At 42.6% G+C, this 14,407-nt stretch overlaps 1 protein-coding gene across 42 annotated transcripts in view; it reads right to left on the reverse strand.

Moving 5' to 3' along the window:
• Positions 1–14,407, reverse strand: part of PTK2 (protein tyrosine kinase 2) — a 198,236-nt gene that overhangs the window by 1,981 nt on the left and 181,848 nt on the right. For 27 of the 42 annotated variants that reach the window (XM_046919359.1, XM_046919376.1, XM_046919380.1 and 24 more), the window contains 6 exons: positions 8,340–8,402; positions 5,247–5,286; positions 4,332–4,435; positions 2,088–2,096; positions 1,068–1,223; positions 184–264 (listed from right to left, as the gene is read on the reverse strand). In XM_046919359.1, the coding sequence (XP_046775315.1) occupies positions 184–264; positions 1,068–1,223; positions 2,088–2,096; positions 4,332–4,435; positions 5,247–5,286; positions 8,340–8,402 (453 nt within the window). The remainder of the gene's footprint in view (positions 1–183; positions 265–1,067; positions 1,224–2,087; positions 2,097–4,331; positions 4,436–5,246; positions 5,287–8,339; positions 8,403–14,407) is intronic. The other 15 variants (NM_001396554.1, NM_001396552.1, NM_001396557.1 and 12 more) reach the window with 1 other exon arrangement.

Below are 14,407 nucleotides of genomic sequence, written 5' to 3' on the forward strand. Positions count from 1 at the left end.
AAAAACCTACATGCACACAGCAATTAGATTCTAACAACATTAAATTAATCAAGAATTATAATCCCAGAGTTCGCAGTGCTTACTGAACACAAATATATGTGTGTGCAAGGAAGAGAGAGCCTGAACACATCCACCTGGCTAAGGCCAGCTCAAACTGCAGCAGTTAAGTGGGGTTCTGCCTACCTCTCTGTGGGTGCTTGCAGGAAGCACTGGCAGCGACTCATCCACTGTTGCTAGCAAGGTTCTCAGCGCCAAGCCAACCTCCTAAGGAGAAAAATGGAAAGTAAGGACATAACAGACACAGGACATCTCTGCTTTGATTCAGTTGCCCCTCTCACATACACTGACAACATACATCAGACCATGTATGCATTTTGAACTAATAAAAACTTGGAATGAATGGAGTTAAAGCAGCGTTGCTGAGTGACTCTGAATCACACAATCATGAAGGTTGGAAAAGACTACTACGATCATCTAGTCTAAACAATGACCCATCACCACCATGCTCACTGTGTCCCTCAGTGCCACATCTCCATGTTTCTTGAACACCTCCAGGGATGGTGATTCCACCACCTCCCTGGGGCAGCCTGTTCCATTGCATTATCACTCTTTCTGAGAAGGCATTTTTCCTAACATTCAACCCGAACCTCTCCTGGCACAACTTAAGTCTGTTACCTCTTGTCCTATCCCCATGACCTATGAGAAGAGGCTGATCCCCACCTCACCACAGCTGCCTTTCAGGCAGCTGTATAGAGCAATAATGTATTCCCCAAATCTTCTCCAGACTAAACAATCCCAGTTCCCTCAGCTGCACCCTATAAGACTTGTGCTCCAGATCCCTCACAGCTTCACTGCACTTCTCTGGACATACTCCAAGGCCTCGATGTCCTTCATGTAGTGAGGGGCCTCACCCACAATTCCTTGTTTCACAGCATCAAAACAGAATGCCAAAAGGTGGATTATAAAAGTTCCTTTTATAAGTGAAATGCAGAGATGTTGCACAACTCCCTGTTAACAAGAACTCTGTCATGAGAAAAATGAAACCATGTTCAAAATGGCACCCTTACCTTTACCATGGGCACGTACTCCTCTGGCGGAGCTGGCTGTATTTTACTGGACATCTCTATGACAGCTTTCACCAGCCCGGTTACATTCTCATAGACTTTGTCATTGGAGCGGTCCAGGTTGGCCGTAGGAGGAGGGCTGATTTCCTGTGGCTTGATCTGGAAGCAGAGACAAATTGTTGAGCCTCCTGTGCCCAGCAGATGGGGCTCAGCAACCTCCCAGCCTGCCGAGATCACCAGGAACAGCCACCCCCGGCCCACTAAGCACATTTGCTTGTGGGTCTGAAGGATGTTTCCTTCAGGCTTCCTGACTGGGTCTGATCTCTGAATGACTCTGAGGAGTCTACCAAAAATTCTCTGAAGAGCTCCCAGTGCAACTCCCAAAGCAAAGGAAACTTGAGAAACAAGGAGTATGGAATACTCGATGTATCGAAGTAGTTCACTACTGATGGACAAATTCAATTGCAAGACAACTAGGTGTCATGTCCCTTGTTCCAGGAAGCTGCTTTCTCCACTACCACTGCATGCCATGCCCAAGCAGTCACTTGGGGGAGAGGAGGGTTAAGAAATTGCCCATTTCCTTCCTACTGGTCATACAGCGGCCCTACAGATCAGGGCTGGGCTCATGGCATCACAGCCCCACAGATGCAATAACCTCTGGTTCCCATAACTGGTCCCTGCTAGAGATGCTTCACTGGAAGCAGACGAGACTCTACACAGATGAAACCATACAGTACTTGGATGAGACTCTGTCTAAGGAAGGAGTGCAGGATTTGGTGCATTACGATTCCCATTTTTTGCATTTCACTGATTGGTTACTGACAACTGTTACAGAGCTTCAATCTGGCACACTGATTGGAAAATACCTTAGGAGAAGAAACATTGCAATTGCTGCAATCAGCAGCGAAGGGCCGTGATTCTCATTGGTTTCAGCAATCAAGAAGTTAGGAGAGCCATCTCACAGAGTCGCATGCAAAGACATTTTGGAATAGGGGCGCGTACACACGCTCACGCACTGCTTACCCTCCATGGCTATTGTTGAGCAGAATGTGGGGGAAGGTTAAAGAAATTTACCAAAAGAAGGGAAAAAAGAAAAACAATATTAATAAAACTCAGCAGGAGAAAAAAACACAAAACAACAAACCAAAACATGTGTAGCAATAAGAGACCAGTTAAAAAGCCTGCAACAAAAATGCATCCTCAACAGTATCCACAGTCATTCGGGTTAGCTCATGGTCCATTTGTTACAGAAGCACCATGTGCTGACAACTGCTGTGCAACCGCGTAGAAGTGGATGTGTTTGCCATGCACCCATGCTAACTTTTTACTGAACACATGGGGAAGAGATCATGCAAAGCTTGACAGGAGCGAGCCAGTCTGGCAAGGAGCAAAGGGGTGAGTGGAGCAAAGGGCCTCTGCAACAGTGGGAAAGGTGTCCTGTGAAGCCCTGCTCCCTTTACAACACTTGGGATCTGTCACAATGGGAAATACGCAGTCATATAACTGTGCAGCTCTTGCAGTTGATGACCAGCCACACTCATGGTTAAGAGCTACCAAGAACCCACCCTAGATGCATTCTATTCAAGGCACTGAATTCCTATGGGCAGGCCCCTAAATTTCAGAGTATGGACATCTGCAGTTCTTAATTACCAGTGTTTTCTGTTCTTACAGCTAACGTCAACATTACTGCAAGCTTTCATTTCAGGAGTTCCTTTTTGTGGGCTGGCCTCAGAAGGTAACACTGCACTACCTTCTTCTTGGTACCCTACAGCTCCCTGAGGGTAAGCAGGTCAAATCCTCTGATTTTCATTTTTCTCCCAGAAAAGAGAGAATGGAATCTGAAATGAACCCCAGAAGCATCTTCAGTTAAGGTCTGCAGACATTAACAGAACTACAACCTATTAAAAATTCATGAGCTATTTTCTTGACATGGTGTAAGATTATCCAATTTCAGGAAATGCTTGACAGAAAAAGAGGGCAAAAACAGAACTTCTTTTCCACTTTCCAAGAAGTTATTTAGTACATAAATCTCACTCATACTGATGACTTTGGTTGTTCGTGTTTGTTTGTTGTCAAAAGGATGTATTTCAGAAAACATCTTCACGTTCTAATATCAGTAGTTAGAAAGGAAATCTTAGAGTAGCCAAGTTCAGTATCACATCTGTTACTGCTTTTTCATATTATCTGAGGCTTGGCAGCTTCAAGTGCAATGACACTGGTTTACAATAAATAATCCTGCTTGAACTCACCAGTGCTGATTCTTAAATACTCAGATAATCTCCAAAAAAGAGAGCACAAGTGAGACAGGCAGTAGCTGAAGGACTGATTTGTGCTGAACATACTGCTGTGATGGCAAGTTGTGAACTTCATGGCCAGATGACCTGGATACTGTCTGTATTTTCTTAAATCACCTAAACGAAGTGTCAACTACCACTGCATCTGTTCCTACCACGATGTGGAATCCAGTTCTTCATTATAGGCAACAGAACTGTGATGTATATGTATCAGCTGCACTTCTGTTAGAGTATTACTGGCAGAGAAGCCCCATCCACAATTATATCGACCTGCTAAAAACAGCTAATGACAGAAACAGCTGCCCTGGTTCCACTAAGGAGGCCCTGAGGTCACTCATGTTTCTATCTCCTCAAGATTAGAAAAGTAAAGGAGTCCCAAAGGCAGGGAACAAAATCTGGGGGCATTATTTTAAAAGTGACTGGCACACTAAGGACAAGTTCCATTGACACCAGCTGTAGCAGCAGATACAGCTTCATAGCACCCTGCAGCCTCCGTGCTAGAGAACTCCCTGGAGTTTCACTTATGGATTTATTGCCTATTTACTGGAGATGAGACAACAAATCAGAAAGCATCTCAGTTAGCGGTCAGAAAGTGCTGTCTGTACTGTTTTTCCTCTGTCTTTGCTTGCTACAGCCAGTAGGGCTTTAGGAGTCTAGTTCTGAGTATGGGGATTTTGAGTGTGCTCTGTGCTCCTTCCTGATGAGCAGAACTATGTGAGAGACATCATATGCTCCTCAAACTACACTACCAGCTTGCCTGAGAAAGTTCTAGGTGAAGAACATGCTGAATCACTCACGGAGGACATGGGCAGAGCAGTTAATTCCCCAATTCCCACTGCATGTTTGTCCCACAACAACGTTTGCTTGGAAGTTCAGTCACTTCTGTTTTCTGTGGTCTCTACTTGAGCTGAACTATCCCTTCAGGGTAGTGTTTTATTTTCTGAAATGTGTTTTGTGTCTCTGAGCACTGTACCTTCACGCCTTCGTTGTAGCTGTCCACGGGGCTGTTCAGGCTCGCGAGGCTGCCCAAGTGAGGGGCTCCAGGGCGAGGGGGCTTCTTTGGTGGAGCGGCATGATCTGGTTAACAAAACAAGTGGCCTGTTAGAGCACCAAAGTATCACATGTACCTGCATCACTGCGGTCTGTCAACATTACAAAGGCTATGCCTGCTTTACTGTAATGGCAGAGGAGATGTGTCATACAGAAGATCCATTGTTCACACGAGCTATGCTTTAATTGTGTTTCTACTCAAGAAAAGCAGAGACAGAAAGGTGTTATGGAACTCATCCATCAGTGAGTTTTAGCAAGGTACTTTGAAAATATCCTTGTGGGATTACTGCTCAGTCATACTAACTCAGTAAGCCCAACGTATACCTACAGGAGCTTCGTACCACTCTGCACCACACTGAGTGCCCCACATGCTGCCAGAGTTCAAAGAGTGTTTGGACAGTGCTCTCAGACACATGGTCTGATTTTTGGGTGGTCCTGTGTGGAGCCAGGAGTTGGATTTGATGACCTTTATCAGTGCCTTCCAACCTGGGATATTCTATGATGCTTCCTGGCTGAAATCCCAGCTGTGACTCACTTAAGACACCTGAGGTGTCACAGTCTCAATCCGTGTTTTGCATGTCAGAACTCCGTGCACGGTGGAGTCCTACAAGGTGATTCAGCCTCGTCTAGACAGTTCCTGGCTGTTGAAACACTTCCTTGGATTTGCTGACTAATCTCTGGGGACTGCATGGGGAATTTCAGCACCAGAACACCTCTGTGCAGTTATCCATAACCGAAACCACCCCCTTGTATGGAAGTCTTGGCATTTGCTCACTATTAGCGCTCAAAGATGTGTATCCAAGGATTTAAGGTAACACTGTATGAACTTCGTGCTTACCTGGTTTACCCACAGGCTGATATATGTGCTGGTTACCAGCCTGTAAGATAAAATATACATTTATAGCACTACAGTGCTCACAATTTCTCTAGCAAATTCTTACCCACTGAAAACAGGCAGTTCTCAGCACCTTTCCCAACAGTTAAAAATATTTCCCTATTCACCATCACTACCTATGATCCTTAACTGCAGTTATATACAATTATACAGTAAGGAAAATATTTTCACTTCTTTTGTATTGCTCACGACAGCCTTGGCCTGCATATAACACTTCATCCTTCATTGTTACTCTAACATGCTGGCACATTCATAGCCGTTTTTCTTCTTTATTCAGACATCAAACTGCAGAAGTCACAGTGCTGATGAAGAAATTGGAGTGCAGCCTAAGGTAATTCTGCAAGGGTGTATAGTGTCAATAATGGTAACAAGCTTCTGAGCTGTGAAGCTCTTAGTCAAGGTCAATTTGCTTATTCATTTGGAAATACTTAATGCTAGATTCAAATGACTTTCTTTGGTAATTACATTTATACCACCTTCATGCCAAGAAAATTGAAAATCTAGTCACAACCAAATGAATACCTTATGCAAAATTTGTCACATCACAAAAATAAAGTTACAAGCAAAACACTCACATTTCATGCATGCTTATCTGTATAGTGGAGTTTCCATTACAAAGCAAAGCACTGAAGGCAGTTAGAATTTCATATGCCTCATGGCAAGACGTCTCAAAAAGGCCATTTTTAAATACAGGCAATTTTCTGCAAAGTCAGAGTACTTCCTTTCACCAGGACCTAAGGAAGTTGCTTCTTCAACACATTAAAGATGACTTTCCAAAAACTTAAGAGTTCACTGTTAACGGTATGAAAACACAGCATCTGTTTCAGCTTGACTTCAACTCTGGAGAACGCTGAGATCACTGTCTGAGAGCGTTAATTAATTAACTTTACTTTCTGACCTTTTAAGCATGTCTTTTTGAATGTGATTTTCAGGACCACACTCAGGTAACTGGCATAGCAGCAGGACATTCTCTATCCCTGGCTCACCTCTTCAATAACAAACCCAAAGGATATTCGCAGTTGTAGTTCAGCATTTATTCAAAGTTTCAGCTGGGCGTTTTTAGAAATTAAACGTTCCTGTTTTAAAACTATAGGAACATTTGACAAGGCTCCTGTGGTTAGCGTTACCTAGCACTTTATTAGGCTGTTTTCAGCTGCTCAAAACTTTATCAATCTTTAACTGCGTGAACTGAAAGTCCCAACTCTAACTCCATGTCAAGCTCAGTTCTATCTATATGGAAAACTATAGCAAGAGGCAAAACTTCCAGCACATGGGCTCACAGAAGAACGTATTGCACAGGGAGAGTTCTGATGAAAGACAGTAAGGAATTCTTACAAGTTTGATAGTTGATAACCTAGCAGGATACTCAAAGCTCCAAGTCCTGACACTCTTCTGCTGTTCTCACAATTCTCTGAAACCCTTTGGCCACCATCTCACACACTGCCCTACCACCATTAACCTTGCTCGTGTTGCTAACTTAGCTATTCCAAACCTGAGAACTCTGGGGAGAAGAGGTGGGGCACGAGGAAGGAGGCTTAGTTCCACTGACAAAAAATCATGATGTTTACTTCCAGAATATTATTAAAAATATGTTGAAAGAATGTGAGCAAAGTTATACACTGCTCCTTATTTCTCATCCTCTCAATGCAGAACTGAGATTGACTCACGGGTTTACCTCTTAGGTTGCCCCATGTGGAGTCATGAGCTGGACTTGATCCTTGTAAATCCCTTCCAACTCAGGATATTCTAAGTAATGGCATTTCCAACCACAAATGAACTCAACAGTTACGTTTCAAACGCATTAAGAATTAAAAAAATGCAAAAGCAAATTCTGGAACTGAACTAAGAGTCTCTCCTGAAATACATTTTGTCAACAATCAGTTTTCTCGTTCAAGTGGGGTGAGTCCAACCTCATCTGGAAATACAGGACGTCCTCTAGAAGCAGTTCAGGATACAGGTTTTTACTCTAAGCCCAGGGAAAGAAAACTTGGAGCTCGCTGCCTCCTACATCAAACCTCTGATATGACCTCAGGATCTTCTTGCAGCATGCCCGTGAGTAGCACAAAATGCAGTAATACTTCACTCATAATAAGATGCAACAGTAGTAGAGACCTAACGGTAACTGACAGTCTGCTCCAGGTTCATGGAAAAAATCCTAGCAGCTTTCAAACATGAGTAACCATCTCCCAGAGACTGTGCTGCAGTGTCCGATTCATGACTCTACTTTGCAAATTCAGGATGAGTCCCTAAACCCTCATGTAGTGAAGAAATACTGAAGTCAAACAGAATTGCAGCCTAGATGAATAAGGAAAGTGAATTTAAGACATCAACTTCCAAAGGAAGCTTTGAAGGTGATCCCTGGAGACCACTGGTTGAAGCACTGAGTTTCTGCCCCGAATGGTGCCCAGCCTGATCCCTTTTTCTATCGGTATGATTCAGAGGTTCCAATGTCAATTAAACAATTGGAGAGATGTTTTTATTCAAACAGGCAGCAGTTACGCCAGTAAGAATGAGCGATGCAGCTGTTGTCTGACAACAAAGGAATGGCTGTGGGGGTTATTCCATTTGTTTCATTGCGGATCGTTTACCCTAAACAGAATTCTGAGTAACACAACAGTAACATTTACATTCCTTGTAAGAGAACCCTTCAGATATTTAAACAACTGCAGAAGTTATTTTAACCCTGCTTCCTGTCGACAGAAGTTTCAAAAAGCATTTTTAAATAAAAGGCCCAACCATACATCACAGGCACATTCAAAAATAATTGCAACATATTTGCAGAAACACTGCAGTATTGTTTCAAGGGGGAAAAAAAACCAACAAACCCCAAATCCATCCAAGTGCTGCATGACCAAAGTCTGCCACTGTTCTGCTGTTCCCACAGAAGCTGAGCTCCTTGGAAAGTTGCAGAGCCATGTAATGACAGTGGAAACATTTAGCAAAAACTTAAAATCATCTCCTGTAATAAAAGACAGCATGTTCTACCAGGATGTTGAAAAAGGGGCCAGGAGATGAAAGGATCCCACAGATACTCACTGGGCCCTGGAGACCTCCGTCCTCCCGTTCAATGCTGCCTCTGGAGAGCCGCACATCAGGTTTCTGAAACACAAATCATAGGATCATAAAATGGCTTAGGTTGGAGGGGACCTTAGAGATCACTGAGCTCCAAGCCCGTGCCGTACGTTGGTTGCCACCCACCAGGTCAGGTTGCCCAGTGCCTCGTCCAACCTGGCCTTCAACACCTCCAGGGATGGGGCACCTACAGCTTCTCTGGTCACAATTTCACCCTGTTCTCTCCTTACAGATTCACACAACCTAGGCACAAAACATCTCAAAGACAAGGCTAGTGAAAAATGAACACTGACATGCACAAACGTCACTGCATTCAGCGTGTTTCTGGAACAACAGCTCCCAACAACTCCCAGCAGACTCGCAGACTGCTTCTTGGCCACCCGTTCTCAGCACGAGTGAAAAATGCTGTTTATAAATATTGCCAGTACCATTTCCCTAACACAACACTGGAAAACTCGCATTTTCTATTTTCTCAAAGGCAACAAAAGTTGTTTTTTTAAACAACTGTTCTCCCAGCAGCAAAATTTCAACCACAGGATGAGAAATGCTGTGAGTTAATTCCCGCTTCCTACTCGGAAGGCTTCTATGTACTTGGCTCCCTCTGGAAGGCCGCAAATGGGGCCCAGTGACAGAGCCCTGCACACACTGCACGGGATATAGAAAGCTAATATAGATGCCCAGATGCACAACTATCCTGATAAAGGTGACAAATAAATGAGTTTGTGTTCTATCTGCTTTAAGTGACGTAGAGAAACTTGTGGCTTGATTGTTTAAAATGGAAACCTAAGACCAGCCCAACTTCTTCTCAGAGAAATTGGCCACTTCGCTCACCTCCCACCAATACCAGATGTACGGTATTTATTCTTCAAGGACACCATTACTTATATGGAAGGAAAAAGGAAGAGCTGATGTGAAACAAAGGTTTATGCTGACCTGAAGACAGGTCAGGTGCTTTTCTAGCACAGAAAAGCAAACTTAATGCACTGTCCTATGGAACCACACGAGGAGTTCATTTTCTTCAGGCTGGATATTAAGAAAGAATTCTCCTCAGAAGAGTGGCAATGCATTGGCACAGGCTGGGCAGGGAGGTGTGGAGTAACCATCCCTGGAGGAGTTGAAGAAACATGGAGATGTGGGACTGAGGGCCATGGTTAGTGTGCATGGTGAGGGTGGGTTGACGGTTGACTAGATGATCCTAGTCATCTTTTCCAACCTGAATGATTCTGTGATTCTGGCAACAGATAGCACACACTTCTACATCAGTGTAAATACATCCTCTGACATATATCTGAATGTATATACGCGTAAGATGTATGTACACACACAGAACAAGATGTTCAGAGAAATGCAGACAAACATTGACTGTAACTAAGCTCACTCCACAAAAATGTGCTTTCAGGGTCAGTGCTGGGGGATAAAGCTACTGAAGATCCCCTTCCTTTCTTCTTTCTGAAAGCACTATAAAGTAATTCCAATTCACATACCCTGCTAAATGATCCTAAAGAAACAGCACGGCAGGCAGATCAATAACACTAATATCAATGACACTAAAAACACCCAGATTGTTCTAGCAGTTTGTATGAAGGGTTTATTCTGTGCATTTTCATTCAGTCTTCTGCAGACAGAGCCAGACACAGTCAGACTCACTGCCTGAAAGAACTTGCAGATTAAAAATAGACAAACCAAAGGAGACAAGGAAACATTTAACCCCTTCTCAAGCAGGCAGAACTGATGCAGACAAAAGCAAGCAATTAGTTCAATGCTTCTCTGAGAATTTGTGACAAATTCTGTAATGAAACCTACCTGGACAAATCTAGTTTATTTTCTTTATTATAATAACTTTTTTTCTTACTGAAGTCTCATTTGATATGGGTATGTCAGACAATTCCACAGATATCAAATGAGTTGTGACACTCAGCGTAGGTTTTAGCTAAAGTAAAGCTATTCTTGCTTCATTTCTATTACACTGATGTTCACAGTGTGTCTTAATTTCACTTCAATTTCTAGCCAGGAATTGCCCAAAGTCTTTGGGAACAGACGAAGATGAATTCACCCTACGGGTCATTCATGATGCTTGCACTTTGAGCAATTAACTCCTCCAAAAATACACCCTAAACCAGATTAGCCCAACAAAACTATTGACTGCCCTTATACAAACAAAGCCATGGAGAACACTGATGTTGTCCAGGTTTCTCCAAAAATACGATCTGAAAATGAAAAAACCCAGTGCCATTGGGTGCAGGAGCAGTTTGTACAGCTCCACAACCCACCGGCATCCCAGTGATCTTCACATCCACACTGTAGGAGTAAAGACAGAATCTTTAGTGCTACCACTCCCAACTTCTCCAAACGCTTCTCTCCCTCTGTCCATCAAAACCCCAACAGTCCAGTACACAAGGAAGAGAAACACTCAACACATGTTTGTGACCAATGACTAACAAGAGGCCCAAATGTATTTCTAACATTAATTAGTGAACAATATTCCAATTTATTCATTTGCTGAACTATTTTACGCTAGGGAGGTATGTATCTCAGATCAAACACTCACTGTATTTTTAAACATCACAGAATGGCTTGAGTAGGAAGGGATCTTAAGCATGGCCTGGTTATAACTTAATAGCAACTCTTCCTCTTCTAAGTGGATAGATTTTTAATTGAATAATATACCTTTCACAGTCAGGATAGGACTAATTAATTAAATTTTAGCTCCTGATGCTGGCACTACACTGCAATGTTTGGGTGAATTCTTAGTACCGAGCTATCTCAGATATGTTCAATGCCACATTTCAGGGAGGAACTGTATTTCATTAAATTCTTGCAGAAAATCAAAGCCTTAGAAAAGTAAATGGACTCTCTATTTTTTGGTTTTTCTTAATAAATACTCTGCTATCTGAAATCTTTGGAAGCATCAAGGGTACTTTTCAGACACGATGCATACATTCCCAAACTGGAACACAATCTTGATTTCCAGTATTTCTGGTCACTCCCTAATAAAAGAACATGCATGTCTTGGCATTCTCAGGACATGCCAAACTGCAACATCTCGGTGGGAATTTCTCAGGCTAAAAATTAAAATCTAATTTTAGCAACAGTTCACATCAATTATATTTGAGTTGCAGTCCTCAGTGTCAAAACAGGACAAATACAAAACCACAGCTATGTGGGAATTTCAGAAAAAAAAAAAAACAAAACTGAACACGATAAGGAAACTATGCAAGTTATTTCTTCTGAACATCCCAGAAAAGAGCTATAAGTTTCTGAGCACAACACTGCTCTATCTGCTGAGGAGTTACTCAAAGGCATGAGCACATACATCTTTATTTTATATAATGGGAAGCAATGCCAGATACCATCAACACAACCACAACAGAAAGGTTCGAGCTGGAAACTAAATTCAAATGGAGAAGCAGTTCATCAAGACATCCTAAAAGAGGAAAAGCGCTCTGCAAAATATTCAGAGATAGCTATAGTGCAAGAAGCTACAGTAGCAAAATCATCAGCTTCACTGTACTGCTGAACTGAAGAGGTCATCCTGGACAATTTCTGTCCTACAACCCGATAGGCAAACTAACAGCCATAAGTTACACAGACTCTTGTGCACCATCACCACCCTCTGCTTTCCTAGCTGTGGTTAGGGATGATTCTTCCCTTAGGTCAAATTCCATATTAAAATAAAGAAATACTCTCCTAGAGGCAAATAAAAATAAGAAAATCAGATAGCTTCTGGCAGTTCCAGATATCCACCAAAACTTAAAAATCAAAGCATTCTGAAAGGGCTTTTCAAAAATTATTTTAGCTCAGTGAATGCATCGATTTGCTTTTAAATTACTTCTACACGTGAGAAATCAAGCAGACTAACATGTACGCACCATGCCCTAGTGGAGTAATTCAATGCTTCAGTCCTGATTTTCGGTGTGCATGCATAGCGTATGCTTTACATTAAGCACAAGCACTACAGGATGCATGCCAGACTGTGGGGTAATAGGCCAAATATTTCAATTCCAGTGAGCTATGAGTGCCAGCAGTGAAGAGTCTATCTGCAATTGTAGAGCACTGCATTTGGGGATGGAGGTTGCTCATGTGGATTCTACGTGCTTTGCACTACATGAGTGAAAAACCTCAATCAAACTTTGTCAATTTTATTTTTGGGAGTGGAAATACCCACTGTGATTGCAAAATGACTCATGAGACAGTGCAGAACGAGAGCTTTGTGTGTTTCTTGTATGCATGAGGTATCCAACCAAACTCTATAGGATATAAAAGATGACGAAAATCTTGTGGATTGCAGCACCTGGAGAATTGTAGCAGCAAAATACATTACACAAGATACCTTACTGAAGAGAGCTGTTGGAGAGGGTCCAGAGAAGGGCCACGAAGATGATCAGAGGGCTGGAGCAGCTCCCCTATGAAGATAGGCTGAGGGAGCTGGGCTTGTTCAGCCTGGAGAGGAGAAGGCTGTGGGGTGACCTCACTGCAGCCTTCCAGCATTTAAAAGGGGATCATAAACAGGAAGGGAATCAACTGTTTACAAAGGCACACAGTGATAGGACAAGGGGGAATGGGTTTAAGCTCAAGGAGGGAAGGTTTAGATTAGATGTCAGAGGGAAGTTCTTCACAGAGAGAGTGGTGAGGTGCTGGAACAGGCTGCCCAGAGAGGCTGTGGATGCTCCATCCCTGAACATGTTCAAGGCCAGGTTGGATGGGGTCCTGGGCAGCCTGGTCTGCTACCAGATGTGGAGGTTGGTAGCCCTGCCACCAACAAGGGGGGGGTTGGAACTTCACGATCCTCAGGGTCCCTTCCAACCCAGACCATACCATGATTCTATGATTTTATGTGACTGCACTGCAGTAGTCTCACCTCTCCACCTATATATGCCTCACGCAAACAGCATCTTCTAAGGTTACCTGCATGAAGTGGGAAGTGCAGCAACGCTTTGTCTTCACTTCAGCTACCACAAAAATAATTCAGAGATTTTCATCCTGTTTCCAGGAGGCACTGATATCTAAAGCAATTTTAGCAAGATGGCATGAAAGTCCGCAGCTTTAACCACTGCCCATGAAGCTACCCGACTCATGCCAGTGGCCCCTCTCTATCCGGGGATGGGAGTTAATTCTGAAATAATTCCCCACTGAAACAAATCCCCCACCTCCCCTATTCTCTTCTCACTTCCCAGCAGATAAATTTGGTTCAATTTTAAATTTAAAATCTTCTTTTCAGTTTTTACAGAACAGATTTATTTTCACTCATGAGCTTCCTATGACAAGAGATCTGTTTATTTTCCCTTTGTATAGCGGAATTTCAGAATTTTGGATTCTATTTAATGCTGCAGCTTGCAAACAACATCTCTATCTCCTTTCACATACTATTTACATGTTCTCAAAGGACTGTTTTCAGACAAATCACACAGATATCATCCTCTCTGAAGACTGCTGCATTTCCATTTCAATACCACTGCCATTTCATTCTTTATCTGGGGTGTCTCTTCTAGCCAACACAGAATCAGTGCTGTTCATCTTTGTCATAACATGTTATGAGTTGTAGTTATTCTTTGCAAAAACAGTGATATATTTTGAATCATGAGCAAGCTAGTGTTACTCTGGGGAGATAAAAAATTGTACTAACAGGAACCCCAGTAAGGATTTTTCTTCTCATTACACAGCATCTCACGTTAAATGATTTGCAGTCACTGCTCTGTGAGTCCAAGTCTCAATAGCAGAAATGAGATGTAAGATAAACTGTAGGAGTATGACAACCGTGTAAATAGAGTTGCTTTTGAAAGCAGCTAGCTTTAAACTAAGAACACCAGACTGTAGAGTTACGTAAGTTAAAAATTTAAATCTGGCTCTTCTCCCTCTATTGTTCTCTATGCCTAAAAGGAAAAATGTCTTCTGAAACCTAAAGCAGGGACAGGAGAGCCACACTTCAGCCAAACAATGTCATCAAAACCTAAAGGTTAGTCTTTCTGCAGAACGCTCTCTCAAAGCATGTGAGACAGAACACTGACTGATAAAATAAGTTGTCTCTCTTCCTT

The sequence above is a fragment of the Gallus gallus genome, chromosome 2, assembly GCF_016699485.2.
Source record: "Gallus gallus isolate bGalGal1 chromosome 2, bGalGal1.mat.broiler.GRCg7b, whole genome shotgun sequence".
Lineage (NCBI taxonomy): Eukaryota > Metazoa > Chordata > Aves > Galliformes > Phasianidae > Gallus > Gallus gallus.